The sequence below is a fragment of the Meleagris gallopavo genome, chromosome 10 (assembly GCF_905368555.1).
Source record: "Meleagris gallopavo chromosome 10, MGAL_WU_HG_1.1, whole genome shotgun sequence".
Taxonomy (NCBI): Eukaryota; Metazoa; Chordata; class Aves; order Galliformes; family Phasianidae; genus Meleagris; species Meleagris gallopavo.
Genome location: NC_139413.1, coordinates 27,887,783 through 27,906,079, shown reverse-complemented (window position 1 = coordinate 27,906,079; position 18,297 = coordinate 27,887,783). Strand labels below are relative to the sequence as shown.

The 18,297-nt window shown below is 42.6% G+C and overlaps 1 protein-coding gene across 8 annotated transcripts in view; it reads right to left on the bottom strand.

The window, feature by feature from the left end:
* LEPR (leptin receptor) overlaps positions 1 to 13,129 on the bottom strand; it is a 45,470-nt gene extending 32,341 nt beyond the window's left edge. For 3 of the 8 annotated variants that reach the window (XM_085231039.1, XM_085231037.1, XM_085231038.1), the window contains exons 1-4: positions 7,811 to 7,987; positions 5,129 to 5,187; positions 2,061 to 2,369; positions 1,850 to 1,967 (exon numbers count right to left, since the gene is read on the bottom strand). In XM_085231039.1, the coding sequence (XP_085087165.1) occupies positions 1,850 to 1,967; positions 2,061 to 2,369; positions 5,129 to 5,168 (467 nt within the window). In that variant the 5' untranslated portion in view covers positions 5,169 to 5,187; positions 7,811 to 7,987. 8 annotated transcript variants of the gene reach the window in all.
* Between the last annotated feature and the right edge of the window lie 5,168 nt (positions 13,130 to 18,297).

The following is an 18,297-nucleotide window of genomic DNA, read 5'->3' as shown; positions in this document are numbered from 1 at the left end:
AACAGAATGTCAGTGCTCTCCAGCTCAATGTATAACTGATGCACTCAACTATGACACCAAAAAGTTGAGGTAAATTGTGTGATTTTTCCTTAAGAACACAGCAGACTAATCCCAGAACTAAAGAAGTTCCCTTTGGGCACTTGCAAATAGGTTGGGAACATGAGCACATCCTATAAATCACCATCCAGTGAAAGGGCAAATTGTATCAGTACTGAGAATTCACCCACAAGCATTCATCTGTGCCACTGCAAAAGGATCCCTAAGGCTAAGAGATTAAGTTAATGTAATCAACCATCAGGGCTTACAGCATTCCTAGAATACACACAACTATCGTTCAATTTTGGTAGAAAATTAACCTGATTTGTCTAATTAAATTTCAGAATAATCTTTCTCCTCCCAAAGACATGCTGCTGGGGAAGGTACCCTCAGCACAGCATTGTTTTGGACAGAAGAACACATCTTCTACTCCAAGTAACTTGATACTATTACAAGCAAATAAACTGTGGATGTGCAAAGTCAAAAGGGTACATCTTGAATGCTGAAAAACTCAAAACTGCTGAGGAGCAAAACTTCATCTTATAGATTCTTCTAGGTCATTATTTTCATGCATTGCTTATCTTACACGTGAGAATTCCAGGCTGAGCTCCAGACTCCCAGGCAGTAACACAATCCAGGAATGCATATTTTCAAAGCTGGGAATGTTTTCAAGGTATTTTGGCTCACGTGAAAAAAAATGTTAAGGTATCAGCAAGCCAACAGGGGAAACTGTCACCTTAGTAAAACCTGAATTGCTCTGCCAGCTGCTCCCCCGCAACACAGGGACCCTAAAAGAAAAATGTTATCATGAAATCTGGGAAGTGAGACAAGTTCTCCAGTGTCAGGGACCACACTGCACCTTGACTCTGCAGCACAAAGTAACCAAACCAGGATTACTGGCTAAGATTTTTCTGCAGTTGAGACTGAATGAAGTGAGATGTACTTCTACAAAAACACGCTATGTTGAAAATCACAGTCATGAGGAACACTGGAAATCTGTGGGTTCCCACTCAAAATCTGATTTCAGTTTTAAAGTATTATGTCCCCCTACAACCATATTTGCTACCAGCACATTCTGTTGTTTCCTACATTCTCTACAGGTATAATTTATGGCAAGTGATACCAGCCATCTAGCTCTGTATTTTAAATAGAAGTTGCCGCCTGCAAGCTTAGCATGGTCAACTATTTATGGAGCAGGCTTCCTCAAGAAATTCAATCTGTATGTTACATCATTCCCTCCAATCCATCAGTACAAGAGGAACAGTGAAATCAGAATCAAGTAGACCCACCTACAATAACATCAGACAGGCGACGCCACCCCAGAGTCAGGATAATTACCATCACAGAGTATTTATGACAGTGACAACTGCACAGATGGATGCCTCCCACCAGTGTGATCAGAGCAACATTTGACACAATGCTAAACACCAAGTCATTTAATTACTCTGAGAGAACATTATGGTAGAAAGCATAAGCAGGTAGAACCAGACTGCAGCTTTTGAATTTAGCAAGTGCAAAAGCAAAGATACTTCAGCAAGCCAATAGTGGTCAATAGTTTAAGCATTTTGAGAAACAGGGAAAGAATAGAGCAGAGACTCTCCATGCTAACTGCTTTTCATTCAAAGACAGAACCGTGAGCTTTTCTCTGCATAGTCTTAGATTACTTTAAGGTAAGGTAAGGTACATAAAATATCACCTGCCTGTGAAGCTGATGCCACTACTGTGCTACAAGCTTGAGAGACCAATGCTGATGTGTTAGGAAATGCTTTCAGATTTGTAATGCTAACAGTGAGAAATCTAAGCCTGTACTTACACAGCATATAAAAGATGAACCTTCATATCAAGTCTCACGTGAAACTTCAGGAACTGCAGGCTACAAACTAACAGATCCAGCTTGCCTTCAACCCAACATTCAATGTTCCAATTTGAATCTAAATAAAAGAAATGGATTAAGCATTTCTGAACTACTAAAAAACAATGTGTTTTTTAAAGGAGCTTACTACACCCTTGACAGAGAAACCTACCTCTTTCCTCAGATGCAGAGATGCTTATATCTGAAGGAATAAGCATCCTTGCTTGCATGTTTCCTCTGTACAAAGAACAACTGGTGTTGTTATCGCTCCAAAGGCAACACAGGAAACTTTCCTCATCCATTAGCAAGGAAGGGTTGGTTTCAGCAGTTCCATACTCTCTCCTCATACCAGACCAGCTCTGTACCACTCCAGCAGCAGAAGGACTCAAAGATGTCTCGTTCAGCAGCAGGCATGGTAATGTAAAGCTCCTGGGATGAATCTCATGGACCATACACTGGGCAGCTGCCACGTGAAGAAAGTCTACACAAAGAAAGAGAAGGATGTTGGCAACAAAAATTTCGTATTGTTAGACAATGAAAAGGGAGTAAATGACATTATACAGAAATGTTTTATTAAAACATACCTATAGAAAATCATTTCCAGGGGCTTATCTCCTCTGAGTTGGAGACAGAAGTATTAAAAACCATCACCTCTGAACAGGTGCACAACTGACAAATGTCAGCTTTCTCTTCTGAAGTCTCTATAACTAAATTTTTGTTTTCTCAACCTCTTGTGTGGAAGCATCACTTTTGGGTAAACCGCTTTGTATTCAAAATACACTGAATCCCAATTCAAAGTTCACATACTATACAGACAGGTTTCACCCCCCCTGCAGTGCTGGGACAATTGCAGCTCCTAATAACATGGTTCCAGCACTGTAGAAAGAACAATCCCACTGTAAACGTAACACAGTCGCATCACAAGCATTCAATTCCAAAGAATAATATTACCAGAATACATGACTGGATGCAACCGTGCAATGCCCACGTGTTGTCTGGGAAATGAGATGTGGGGAAAAAAAGGATCTTTCCATCAGACTTCAGTTCTCCGAAATCAAAGCGCTCTGACCACAGTTGCAGCTCTTGTTGGTAAGCTGGAGCTTGAATTACACTAACAGTGACTTTGAGAATGATGAATGTATCACTTTTGGAAATAACTTACTGTAAAGCACTGAATGAATTGCCCAGATTAAAGCTCTGCTTGCAGAAAGACGTGTGGGTGATTTGCACACATTTTTGCTTTTAGCTTTTTGCTCAGCAAGGCATAAATATTTTAAACCACTCATTAGGCAGAAGTTAATTCATGCTCTATGTCTGCAATATCTAAAATAAGAAAAACAGAAGTTCTCTGTCTAATAGAGTGTAAGTTAAATAATGTAAAAATACAAAATGAAAGCTTGTTAAGAGTAGGTGCATGCAACATCAGAAGCAGACACCCTGTTACTGTGCAGCGTGCTGAAGTGTTCCATTTTCTCTTTGCATGGGTTTTGCAACCAGGCTCCTGAAGGGCTCTGCTCATCTCTCCTCTCCCCCTTAACAGAGTTTGTGCCCCCATAAATACCAGCTTCATTAGGCTCCTGGCTCCATGTGGAAGATCCAGTTAACCACACAGATTATTAGTCCATAATACATGATCAAAATGAACAAAGAAGTGACACGACTGCCTACAAAACAGGACAGTTAGCTAACATACTATCCAAGTCACAGAGTCAACTGAGGGACTAGGAGAGATTCCTGCCAAGTCACTTTTTTTCCTAAAAGCAGGCTCTCCCCTCTCATAGCACATCAGTGTCACAGGATTAATTAAGTACATCCTACTAAGTCAAAATGTATGCAGTTACTTACTATTTCTGCAGGTGCATTAAAAACAAAACAAAGATCTGTAACAAACTACAGTACAGAATGGTCAGCATAGGATTGCTATAGCTCTTAACTGCCTGTTAATAAAATGCTTTCCTGCTACAGATACAACCAGTTCTCCACACCATGGATGCACATGAGGCCATCACATACAGTTTAGCCTCTCAATTAGTGGCATGCCTGGGCTAGGAGGGCTATAAAGATGCCAACCATGGCTATTTTTTTATTTGGACACAGGGAGATGGCCAGTCAAATGATACACCGACGTGCCATCATTACAAGCCACCAGTCAGTGACAAACTACTCTGAAACCAAATGAAAACTCCCTGAGGCATCCAGGTTTTCTAATTAAAAGTACACAACATCTTTAGATTACATAAGGTATTTAAAAGATGAATTAGTCAACAAGACAATATTTTATACTGATTGAATAAAGGTATGGATATTGTCTAAGGAGTTCTTCAATTTCATGAAGATAAGAAGGATTTTGAAACTAACATCATTGGATTGAAGCATCTGCTTTCTCTATAAGCATCATCATTTTCACCCAGAGGGCGGTGAGGCACTGGAACAGGTTGCCCAAGGAGGCTGTGGATGCCCCATCCCTGCAGGCATTCAAGGCCAGGCTGGATGTGGCTCTGGGCAGCCTGGGCTGCTGGTTGGCGACCTGCACACAGCAGGGGGTTGGAACTGATGAGCACTGTGGGCCTTTGCAACCCAGGCCATTCTAGGATTCTATGAAATGGCTCCTTTTTCAATTTAAAATTAAAAAAAGAAAGAAAGAAAGAAAAAAGACAAATACCAAAATACCAGCTGTCCCTGAACAGCATACACCAATGGTATGGACATTTCTCAATTAGAAAAACAGCTTATTATACTCATCAATATTTACAGTGGATTGAGCAACTTTAACAACACAGTGCTCATGAAAGCAAGAATGCCAGTCACCTAGAAAAGCAAAGCTCAAACTCAAACTGACACCTTGGCTACGCTGAGCTAAACAAACTTCGCAGTTCTGATAGAACTTGGATTTTCCTTTCTGCATTTGTACTTGCTAAGGTAACAGAACAACATGCCCTTCTGCCAAGTTCAACTGAGGCATTTATCTGAACGTATTCTGACTCACCAGACTCATTCTATTGATGTTTTCTGATCTTACCCATCAACTGTACTGCTTTTAGGGATAAGACACAAAGAACGACCCCGAGAGTGCCAACATTTCAATCCTGCACAAGGATAAACCAGGGCCTCTACATGTTCTAGCTGTGGTACTAATGCAGCATTATGATTTGAAACAGCTCCGTAAAACAAAAGCAGAGATAACTCTTCATTCTACACTACTGTCAGCACTTACTTTTCACACTGTTGGCAGTAACTTACCCAAGAGCACAGACATGGTCAGAATGATTTGATGACACATCTTGTTTTGAAGAGCTGGTCTGAAAATAACAAAGAAAATTAACTGAGAATGATAATTACCATTAGAGTTTCATTACAGCGAACTTCATTTACTTGATTATTCACATATTTGTAACAAAAGCAACAACAAATCAGAATGTCATTTGAGAATAAAACTCATTAGCATTGCTTAGTATATCAATTAACCACCAGCGCAGCTCCTCTTCCATCATTAAAAATATGTAGTACTTTACTCCTCTAGGCTGACTATTGCTCACCTACCAGGCTTAGTGGTCTGAAAGGCACCACTGTGAATCTAAGCCCTTGGAAACTCAACTGCAGCTGGAGCCAAGCTCCAGTTCAGCTGGAGCCAACTTCTTCAGTACCAACCAGCTCCACGTTGGTCTGAGATGAGGCAGGCCCATCCACTTCTCTGCCCGTTCAGTCAGGTTATCAGACTACATTTTCAGCTACATTTTGGTCAATTAAAGAGGAAAAAGCTCAAAATTTCAAAGGCAGTGCTTCGCAACCCCCTACTGCAGAGGAAAATGTGCCTCTCAGTAGTGCTGTTATCAGCCTAGCCTTAGCTGTACATCTTCTGTTAGTCTATTTCCTAATAAGAGAGCCATGAAGGCCAGAGGAACTGCGCTGGCTACAGCCTTCACTAAGTCTGCCATTTCACAAAGATACAGGCTATGATTATTCCCAAAAGCCTACAATAGAACCTATCTTTTTTTTTTTTTTTCCAACTTTGACTGGAAGAAAAAATTAGTTTTCAGAACTATTTACTTGGCATAAGGACACACTGTTCATATGACAAGCCTATGGTTTAATTAAAGTTCGTCCATTTTCTCCTCTTTTACAGGTGCAACAAAAATTTGTAATTCACAGCTCAACCACTTCTCAATAGCAAACTGACAGAGATCACTTCTATATGTTGTCCAAGAAAATCAGATATATATATATATATATATATATCAAAAGGTTATAAAGTTGTCAGTATGTCATGGATTTTACTGCGTATCTCATTAGAGCTCTCATTTTGAATACAAGCAAAAAATGTCCACCAATGAAAGCTCTAACTCATCAAATTATGGTCCATCGATTGTCCTCCCACTGTAAGCACTGGAAGAAGGCAAAGCTGCAGCCCAGATATCTTAGCCCTTGCTCCTAGATGCTTAAAGAACCACTGTTCTGATAACTACTGATAATTCATTGTACCACTGCAAAGAAGAATGTGAAGCATGAGTGAAACACCACCATCATCTCTAGTTTGCCCCTGATTTAAGAAAGCAATTAGTTAATTGTGTCAATAGCAGCTTGTTTTTAATTTCAACCCTCCAGTTCCTACCAGAGACTGAAAAGGAAGCAACTACAGATGTCCAAAACAACATGCACCTCGGAGAAGGTGCCCTCCATTGCTACCCTCTCTGTCACATAAACATCCAGATAAAGCAATCAAAAAGATTCTACTATCAGCACTAATTTAATCAAAATATTTGGGCCAGAAGACAAAAATGTAGTCTGGATCAGCTTGAGACACTTTTTCTGCTTCTACTGCGCTGATCAAAGTTGGTATCACAAATATATTCTTAAACTCTGGTTTCAAGAGTATTCATAACTAAGAACCAGTGCTGCATCGGATCAAAAAGCAATATAAGTCTTAAAATACTGCATTCTGAAACCACCAGCTTTGCTGATGCTGCGCAGCAGTTTTCAGTGTCATATTCTTCCTCTCCATGCATATTTGAAGGGAGCGTATAAAAGAGGAGGGGGTACAACTGTTTATGAGGGTGGATAGAGATAGAACAAGGGGGAATGGTTTTAAACTGAGACAGGGGAAGTTTAGGTTGGATATGAGGAGGAAGTTTTTCACCCAGAGGGTGGTGAGGCACTGGAACAGGTTGCCCAAGGAGGCTGTGGATGCCCCATCCCTGCAGGCACTCAAGGCCAGGCTGGATGTGGCTCTGGGCAGCCTGGGCTGCTGGTTGGTGACCTGCACACAGCAGGGGGTTGGAACTGATGAGCACTGTGGGCCTTTGCAACCCAGGCCATTCTGTGATTCTATGACTTCTACGCTAACCGATGTGCAAAACCTTCAGTAAGGAGAGTTCCTACCTTGACAACAACAGCCCATCAAATACAAAACAGCAAACATCGACCAGCAAGTAACAAAACCAAGATCATTTGGTACGGGCTGGCTGAGAAGCGGCACAGCACAGCAACACCTCCAGCACAGCCTGTGACCACCAGCACCTGCTCACAACACACCGGAGTTTGCCCTTTCCCTCTGGAGCCGCCCCTTTTTTCAGCCTCTTGTCCCGACAGCTTCCATTTCTGCATTTCTCCCTTCTAAACCACACGAACACCAGGCGGGACTGAACATCGGTCCGCTGCGAAAGGCAACAAGAGGAGAGCGGTGCAGCCCGGACACGGCTGCTCGCTGGCTTTTTAAAAAGGTGACTAAAAGCTGCAAGATCAAAGCCGTGAGCGACAGCAGTTCACCAAGGAACAACTTCAAAAGCCAGACGAATTTACAGGAGCTCGTTGTTGCCCGCTCGCTCACGACCCGCCCGCTCCCTCACAGAGGTGCGCTGCCCGCCCCGCCCCGCCCGCACAGCTGAGCCGCCGCTCCGCGACCGCCACACGAACGGTTACACTCACAGCCCCGCTCCGTGAGCACCGCACGGGCAGTTGTTACACTCTCAGCCCAGCTCCGTGAGCACCACACGGGCAGTCATTACACTCACAGCCTCCCTCCGCTCCCGCAGCGCTGGAAGTCAGGCCGGCTGGCCGCTCCGCCCGCTGCCCGAGCCTCCCCCGCCCCGCCCCTCCTCAGGCACGAGGCGGGGAGACTCGGAGGGGGGGAAGCGCTGCGTATTTAGACGAATTTCTCCGGGCTAGCGAGGGGCTGAGGGGAAAGTTCAATCCTGCAGCGAAGGAGGGGGACACGCAGGCAGCCGGGCGGCGCTCCCGGCCCCGCTGACCTACTTAGCGGCCGTCCCGCCCTCGGGTGCCTCAGTGCCACATCCACGGCCCCGAGCAGCCCCACGGACTGTGACCCCCACCCCGGGCAGCTGTGCTGGTGCTCTGCCTCTCTTAGGAGGAGAAATTTTCCCAGTGTCAGATCTGAATACGCACCAAGAGGTTCTAACGGGAGTCCGTGCCAGAAGTCAGTAAAGCTATAGCAAGAAGCCCAACCAAAGGAAACTTGGAAGAAATACAGCAAACTGCACGAGTAGAGAGCACGAGTATTAGATCCCGGACTGGAGATAGCCTTCTTAGAGCAAACCGCAACAGCAGAGATTCGAAACTTGCTATAACCCCACATTAGATACAGAATCTCCTTCGTTGGCCATAAAGATAGCAATGTTGACTGTAGCATTAGTAGCAGGAGGGAAAGGAAGCGAAAGGTAATACAGCTGTGGGACAGAGAATGCTCAGAGGGCGTCAGATACAGAAACGGAATTACAAAGAATTAGCAGTGAAATTGCAAGTGCTGGGTGCTGCTTTTTAACCCCATTTGTAAAGCAGCAGTACAGCAATAGTTAAGAACGCATCTATAATGCTTCTGTATGAAAGAGGAGAGCATGGTAACTTCTGATTTCTAAGACGTACAGACAAAATAAGGGGAGAGCAGTGAGCAGCTGGGGAGTAAATCCCAAGGAGAAGGAATTAGCAACCATTTAAAGCACAGGACAGTATTGGCACAAAAACATTTATTAAGATCTGGGTCTTGGCCAGTAGAAGAAAACTCATTTTTGGAACAACCTCCGATAGGAAAACAGGACAAAAAAGAAACAGTGTAAGTGAGGGTTTAATAAGTTTAAGAAAAGAATGATTATTCAGCTTTGTGCCTCCAAGAAAAAGAAAAGTAGATAAAATAAGCTAGACAGACTATTTTAGTCTCAAATTTCTTTGCTACCAGTGAGACTTCCTCGAGAGCTGAACTCAAAGTTCTGCTGCCCTGTTTGCATCCATTACCTGCTCGCTGACTTTTTAAGAGTGGAGTAAACCCCATTTGTCCCTTCAGCACTTCACCGTCCACGTGAATAAGGAGCTCTCTGACAAAAGAGCTGATGGCACATGTAAAACAACATCACATATCACCTCCTCTGGACACCAGCTAGGGCTCACAGACCTCCCTCCTTCAGACCTGCTCCTGCTGTGCTCTCTTTTCTAAAGAGGGATGCCCAAAGCTGCAGGCAGTAATCCAGCTGACATCTTAGCCACTGCTATTTGGAGGGGAAGGATCACCTCACTTCTGCACAAGACAATCCTGTTTGCACATCCCATGCAGAGTTTGCTTTTTTCCCTTCCCAGCTGTGCACCTCTGGTGACTCAGCCTCGGTTTGCCCATCTCTCTAACCCTCAGATCTTTCCTGCAGAACTTCTGTTTGTGCAGTTAATTACTTTAAATATCTTGCATGTGTCTTTATTGAGTTACAGCCTGTTTATTTCAGACCATTTCAGCAATTTGTCACAATCACTTCAAATCCTAATCTTGTTCTATAAAGTGTTTGCGACTGTACCTAGAATTCTGTTATCCAAAGATTAATAATATTCATGCACTTTTCAACTATTCAGGTACTTACTGAAAATACTAATGAATTTTAGATGCCAGGCATAACCTGAACAACAACCCTACCTACAGTCCATCAACCTGTGAACTGTTGACAGAAGGCTTGTTGGCTTTAAATCTCTTTCCATCTATCTGAATACTTTATAGAAGATGACCCATCTGATAGCAGGGGTTGGACTAGACATAGATGATCTCTAAAAGGTCCCTTCCAGCCCAAACCACTCCTCCCTAACTTGCTTAGGATAAAGTCTTTTTCATAAATAAAAGCAAAACTGAAAACAACAATTAAACTTATTCTCTCTCAGCCCCCACCTTACACCTCATATTTTCTTTTTCAAACTATTGTGAAACCAACAAAGGTCCAAAAGCCTTTTGAAGAGTAACACATTGAACAACAAAACACTGTGAAATACCAAGTTCCAAGTGCTTTTGCAAAGCACATGAGAAAACTTCAGTGACCTATGTGACTGAGAACGAGAAACAAGTAACTGCGAGTAAAGCTTCAGAGAGAACAAAACCACTTAATGTTACATAGTCTTGGAGGTTTATTTATTAATTTAAATAATGAAGGATTAAAACCATCCCTTCCACCAGTCACGCTGCACTGTCATTGCACTCAGTGATAGTACCCTGGCCTCTCAACAAGAAAATGATTGTGATCTCCTGCAGTCTTACATACAGATACCTACTGCAACACTAGTCCAGCAACTGAGACTCTTCTAAGTTTGTAGAAAAACCTGCAAGCTTCCTGCTGAAGAGTAAGGAGAAAAAAAAAAACAACCAACAAGTACAAATAAGAAGTGTTTTCCTGCTCTGCTGAGGCAAAATGCTCCAGCCATCTCTCCCAGCAGTGCCAACAGAAATCTAAACATAACCCTTTTCTGAGGGCACAGTTCTGAATAAAGATGCAGCAACCTGGAACACACCGAATCCTAGCAACTTTAGGCAAATGGAGCAAGCGTGCTTCTCAAAGAGCTAGAAGAAAGAGCAGGTACAAAATAAGACATTCAGCTTCAGTTCTACCAGGTTACATTTGTCAGGCTTAAGCACCCTCTGGGTTTATCGCATGGGTTTTGGCCTCTATTTCTTTTTTCCCCCCCTTCTAATTTATTCAACATATTATTCCTGCCAGGTTATCCAACCTGTATTTGAACAGGTGAAAGTGACTGACTGTGGAACCACTACAGAAAATCAAATACTGCTGTACTATGTAAAAGCAAATCTTGTGTGTGGATCTGAAGTTGTTCTAAATGACTTAATGACTACTAGAAGTGAAAAGTCTGGTTTTGTTATTAAGTTAATGCCAAGATGAGTGCAGCCTCCATAAGGGGATGTTATCAATAACTCATTGCTGCTGCATGGATCTTTTGCATTTAATCTCTTTGCACCTCCTCACCAGCATCCAATCAGCCAACCAAAACATTGCTGCTCCATTAAAATCACAAACAGCATTAGACTTCACTTTTTGAATAGGTGCAGAAATGCTCTCTGCAACACTCAGTGCGCATTTAAAATTGCAGGAGGCAATGATTCTACATACTCTGAACAAAAAGCATTTCCTCCCCCTGAAAGACTCGTCGTCACAGCTGTATAGATATTACAGACCTGTCCTTTGATTGATACAGTACATTGGCATCAACAGTATTAGCAAACTAAGCTTTTACTTTAAAATAAGAATAATAATAACGTTGTATTCTAACCAGAAGAAAGGATAGTTAGATAGACTTTAGTGGACACAGCATGATAAAACACAAGCAAATAATCAATGCTCTTCCTTCACTGGAAATTTCTTCTCCAGACCAATGCAAAAATAACAACATTAATTTAGGAAGGACAATCCAAGAGACACCATTCTACTTTTAAAATAACTCCTTCCTGTTATGCAGACGTTCCCACTGATTTATTTGATTCTAGGACAAGAAATCCATTGCTGCTTTGAACCTGACAAACAACTGCAGCCACCTGAGCACCGGTGTATGAATTGATCTCTTTTTAAAAAATAATCGATAAAACATGTATCTTTATCTCACGTGATGGCAGGATAAGAAAGGCTTATCTTTGGATAGTGAACTGCCCCGTCTGCAGAGAATGTATCTCAGAATCCAGATGCCTACAGGAAACAGAGAAGCAGCATTCCTACATGTCTTTGCAGGAAAGAATAAAATTCATCTCCATCTCTGACACATTGCACAAGAACCTAAAAGGAATGAATCCTTGTGAGCAGCAGATCCAGGTGAGTTATTGACAAATAGTTATTGAGTTCTCTCTTTGGGTTAAACTGAATGTTAATGGGCAACTGCCTCACTCTGCAGAAGTTCCCTTAACTGTAAAACTTCTCGAGTAAAATTCATGTTTTAGGTACTCCATGAATTCAGTGTCAGTGGATGGTCCTCATCCCCCAAAACCATACAAGAAACAACAGGTTAATATTCAGCAGAGCTTTGACCTATAACTCTTTAGGCTCTCCACTACCATGCCCGTAGCACCAGTATTCATGCCATGGCTGGTGGAGCCCAGGGCTGCTGCTGCAGTCTGTAGTGAACCTAGGGGTGTGTTACTGGACACCTGATGGAAACACACAGAAGCCAAGGGAAGAAATCACTGCCAAGCTAATGTAAGAATTGCCTCCAGGATGCTGGTGCTCTACGGCGTACTGTAGATACTCACAAAAAATCTCTTCATTCCAATGCTTCATTCCTTCTATAGAGACCTAAATTGATGCAGATTATGGCATAAACTGCTATTGCCATCTTCTGTGGAAGCTTTTGAGGCAAGAAAATAGTGACAGAGAATGAAGTAATTCAGTGAGTCATATAGACAGAAATTGCACAAAACTGGTGTCTGAGGATAATAAATACTTTGGAAATTATTAATGAGAGAAGTCTTAAAAAGTTCGATTCATACACGACAAATTGCCCACTTTCACATCATGCTTTTCTTCCACACATTAATAATTCAAACCAAGAGATACATCAGGTTTCTAGATTTTTGTTTTCTGGTGCTTTTAAGCTTCTGTATTACTTCTGTTAACCATCTCCCAGTGTATGAGGTAAGTCCATCTGAAGCAACGATACAAAGAATACTAAAACTACTTACGGACTACAGCTATTCTTGTGGGAGAAATGCCATCTTCTGGAGGCATCGGTGCACCAATACCAGCATGGAGGTTATCAAGGAGACAGAGCCACATCTTCAACGTGCTGCATGGTCAAAAGACAAGAGGCAGCAGGTACAAAATAAGGCAGGGCTCAGAACCAATAGAAATGAAAGCTTTTTCTTTTGCCTACAGCACCAGCTTATGGGATGTAAGCTCACCTTGCAGCCTCCCTCTGCCCTGTCCCAAGCTGTAGCAGCCTTACCCCCTGCTCCTGGCTGCCCTGGCCAAATCCTCCAGCTGATGTCCTTGCTCCCCAGGTGATCATCTCATGCTGAATTACAGTCTTCTTCCTCAGTTTAAGCTAGTTGTTCGCATTTAGGAGCCAGGCAGCTCCTCCCTCCTGGCTCCAAGCTTTCCAGCCACCTGCTAGCACTCTGCCTTCAGCTGCCTGGGAGCTCAGCTCCTCCTGGCAGCCATTCCAAAAGCACATCTGAGAGGCGCATTCCCCTCTCATCTCCTTCCCAAATGCCACCCTTCCCAGCAGACTGGAACCCCGCAAGACACATCCCACATCTCTAAAGCCTGAAGAACACCAACCCCCTGCTCAGAAGGTGGAGCTGACAGGCGCAGGTGGGGCTGTACCCCAACCTCTTCAAGAGCCAGGTGAGCTTGTCAAGTCCCCAAAATGCTTCTGGGTGTGATCTTTTAGGAACCAAGCTCCATCAAACGGCACAACATGGCCTTCCTCCCAGCAATCAGCCCTCAACACACAAGCCATGTAAGCACAAAGCAGTCCCTGTCCAACACAAGATATGTACCAACAAATTGCATAGCAAGGACACTTGCTCATTTTCCAGACAAACTAACACGAGTTTATGCTGGTAAACATAAGGAAGATCTCAAAATGGAAAAAGCAAGCAGAAAGAGCAGAATATATCCTTGATGGTCACGAGGCGTTGTTCTTAGTTTATTCAAGACAGTAATTACCTCAATCAATGCACACAATGCAAATTGGATAGAGCAGCACTGAAGTCTCAGGGGACAGCGAGCTCTGACATAGGCCTGGCCAGCACTGGGTGAGGAGCAGTGGCTACAGCAGCTCTGAGAGTGGGAAGAGGAGAGCAAAGCAGCACTGAGCACAGCCGGCTTCTCAAGGGACTCCGCTGTGCTGTGCAGCTCCATCAGGAGGGAGGAATACATTATAGTTCATAATATAGTCTTAATTTGTTTTACAGTTGGACAGCTCTAGCTGTGAAGCTCTTGGGGGAGGCAGAAGGAAGTCTACAGGAAATTCACTAGGTGGGAACTTTCGCCCTTTTGAGAGGAAAGGCTGCATGTGAGGTCCCAGGTAATTAGTGTTGTCACCATTAGCAAAGCCTGCTTCCTGAGTGCCAAACTGCAATTTGGCTACAAGAAAACGCTCAGTGCATTCAAGGGGAAAATTGCAGAAAAAAAAAGTTCAGCCAAGAAAGATGTTCTTTCAACCATCAGGCTCTGCGGTTTAACTTACATTCTTACAAGTTCTATGGGTTTGATATGTCAATTTACTGGGCTCTTAAATAAAAACATGAGTTACTATAGTAACATTTACATCATAGGTTGTACTTATGCTGCCTCTGAGATACAGAAAACCAATCTGCTGTGTGAACCTTTGTACTTCACTTCTGCAATATTTTAAAGGACAAGCCTGTTTTCTAATAAATTGGCTTCTTTTTCCTCATCATTTCACTTCTCAAATTATAAATTAAAATGCATTTGATCTAATTTTCTTTTAAATGACTAAGCCCTGTGTGTGGGAACATGAAACCTGGTTCCAGGGGGAGTAAGGAGAATGCGCGTAGAAAGGAAAGTGCAATATGGGGAAATCAGACACATCTTGCTTTTCTAATCTTTCTGCTATCCACTTTCCTCTTACAGGAATCACAGTAAAACAATGGATTATTATTCTGGGGGGGACTAAAAACCTTCACCTCTGTAGCTTTTATTATAGCCTGTCAAGAGAGCAAAGCAACACAGCTGTCCTTTCCAATATTCTCCCAGCTTCTTACCAGTAGATTTGCTAGCACTTCCAATGCTTCTGTATCCCTGCTATATTTGCACCGCCATTTTGCTTCATTACAAGTTACAGTAAGTAATCACAAGACACAGAAGACAGATAACCCAGCTTTGTTTTGGAGGATCCCCTTCTAAGCGGGAATGCTCCTAAGCTGGCACTGCCTTGATTTAGTGCTGGAAGACCTATTGAGCTCTCCAGGAGGCCTTATGGTGGCAAGACTAATCCTATTGCATGGTTAAAATCCATTCTAACTCTAAAGGAGAAATTTATGTAGTAAGAAAAGCATGGCCCTCCTTGGCAGATGAGGAGAAAATGAACCAAGGGCAATGCCAGATGACAGGTGTCTGTAGCTGCACTGCTCCGTGGTTCGTATCATACGGTCAGGGACAAAGGCAGAGTACAAAGGCACTATCAAGTTACGGCCAAAGCCTCCTCTCACCTCTCCCTATGGCAGTGAATATAGAAACAAGCCCTCCACATGTTCCTAGCTGTTCATTTCCCTGCTGAACTCTTTGTCTTCCAACAGTTACCTGGAGGTCAGTTTATGGACCGACTGGGATTTAACGCACGTTTCCAAATTACAGGAGCAGAATGAGATCCTTTATTATCTCACTCCTTTGCAAAGATGTGTTTAAAACACTTACTAGGGAAATGCGTTCCCTACAAATGACTCTTTAAAGAAAGCTGCTGTGGAGAGAGAGGGAAAGCACATCAAAAAAAGAATAAAAAAGCAGCATGACAGAGTAAAAGACCATTGGTCCGTTAGCCAGGGTTCTTGACTCCAGTACAAACATTCCCAGATCATGCACTCACCTAATAGGAACAAGCAACTGGAAGACACAGCAGAGGATAATTGAGTGCAGGTAAGCAGTGACAGCAGCTGACAGAGAGCCAGCAGACCTCTCCAATGGGTCAGTTTGTTTTTTTCCTTCCATTTTTCTCCCTGATGTATGAACTCAGTTCTGACTGCAGTGAGAATGAGAACAAACAGAACTGCGCCACAGCCAAAACACTGCTTGTCACACAGTTAGTCTTTGCTGATGCTATAGCTAGGCAAAATCAGAATTTGCTTTGGGTTCAGAAGAGGAGCGTTGTGTGGTCTATTATCACTGTAATCCTTGCCAGGATGAGAGTGCTGTTCAACTGCGTTTCATTGACAAGAAGGTAAACACCACTACATCTTCATGTGCAAAGGAGAAAGAAATCTGTCTACAGAAGAGCTTTGTAAAACCTGGCACCAATCTGAGTTTAATGTGTCATCTAGCACAGAGGCTTTGAATTCACAAAATGTAACTAGTGAGATAGATAAATGGTGAAGAAGAGAAAATAAGGAGATATTCTGCAAAATACCCTGGGGGGGAAAAAGACACAAACATCTCTAGCCCTGGTAAAAGGTTAGCACGTTGTTCATTGTAACATTTGTGCATTGAATGCAACAGTGGTCTAATATAAACTGAGGCTACTTCTGTGTTTTTGGCAGTAGAAAAAAGGATTGTACTTCAAATGTTTATGCATTGGTGATGGATTTCGTGCCAGGAAAAAAACAAACCCTATCTACTTCATGCCCACGATACGTGCAAGTGCCACTTTCTTTGCTGAAAGCAGGCAAAGCTAGAGTATGGGTACAAGGATCCTCACCCACCCTCCCACATTTCCAAATGGGAAAAATTGTCCTAAATAAGGGGAAATGTCAAATGTCACATATGCCATATAATTTTCCAAACTTTTTCCAGATGCATTATTCTTCTCGAAAAAAAGGAAAGCACCATATATCCATCCAGTGTAGCTTAAGAGGTCTTTTTACAGCAGTACAAAAAAAAAAAAAGGGAGAGAAGCAAAACAACCAATGTCCTTTGGCACATCTACCTGGCACAGAATTCAGGACATACCACTAAGAGTACTACCAGACCTTCAGACAGTGAAGATCACCTCCAGATCAAAGCATCTGAAGACTGAAAGAATCTGAGAATAATTTCATTTTTAAACTCTGTTTATGGTTAAAATTCCTTTTTCAATATTTCTTATGATTTAATAGTCGATGTTTCCATAAACCACTTACCATACTTTGTTCTAAAAAAAAAAAAAAAGCCATAAAACTGCACAGGTTATTCCTCATCAAACCAATTCCTAATCCATCAAGACATATTTAATTAGCCTAATATCAGTCCATACTGCCCTAATCGCTACCTCTAATGTAACACAGGAGTACAAAGGAAAAACACCTCTGCATGAATTGATATGTAGGCAGAATTACTTTTAAAACAAAGAGGGAAGAAGAAGAGATTAGCTAGAATGTTGAGTGTTCAGATGGACTATCACACTGTGCAGTCCCTGAAACCGTTCATTCCTCCAGGTGGAACCCATCTGCCTTATGCAGCTTGTACAATATTGAGTCAATGCCATGTAAATACAGTGATTAAACCACAAGCTCCCTGGGGGCTCTGCGAACACATTCTACATGACTAGAATACACTATGCATAGAAAAGACTTAATTGCTATGTGTTTGGAATGGCCTCCGAGCGTCAAGGCCAAGAGTAAATTGAGCAGATCACAGCAGTACGTACACTGCGAGCGTTCATGACTTATCAGTAACACCCACTGCTGCTCATGGTTAAATACAGATAAAATCCTGGCAATAGCTGCAGATCATTTGATGATGCCAAGATGAATATGCTCTTTTTTCAGGGCAGGGAGAACTCTGCTTCAACACAGCAGCCAGCACAACACACTGTGGCAGCCCAATACAGTGGAATGGCTGTCAGATACTGCTTGGTTCATGCCTGGAATCTGCACCTCGTTGAATTCCTGTATCTCAAAAGCACCATCTCATGTTTGCTGCCTCAGTTCAGCACTAAGTTTTATTTCACGTGCTTTGTCAAGCGACTATTAATTGATTTCATTGGGCTTCGTTGGCAGCTGCCCTTCACCCAGTTAATGCTGCTTTAGAATCGTCTACAAGGTGTTCTTATTTGGATCCACTTCATAACTGAGTCTCTACAGATGAAATGCTTTTTTCCTAGCGTGTAGAAAATTGTGCCATTTGTCCCAAAGTAGCTGCAACTAAGAAAACTCTACAAATCAGATTTTATGTCAGTATTAAGCAAAGTCATTACACGCTATGTCCAGTTTTCAGCTACTGGCTTTCCAGTACTGCTCTAAACCACATCTTTAGCCACTAATTTTAGTGGGAACTTGGCATCTGACCTTTGGGACCTATACCTTAGTCTCCAAAATCTGGCAGTATGTCAACCATACTGAGATGTTCTGTGGACAAGACCTGTTAGAGACCTGTTTATCCCAAAATCAGATGTACTGGGTGGCGGAGACATTATGTTCAGCAGTGAAGGCATTTCTGTCTCGGTAACTTCTCAGAGCCAGATCTGACAATTTCAAAACATCAGGGACTATTCCAACA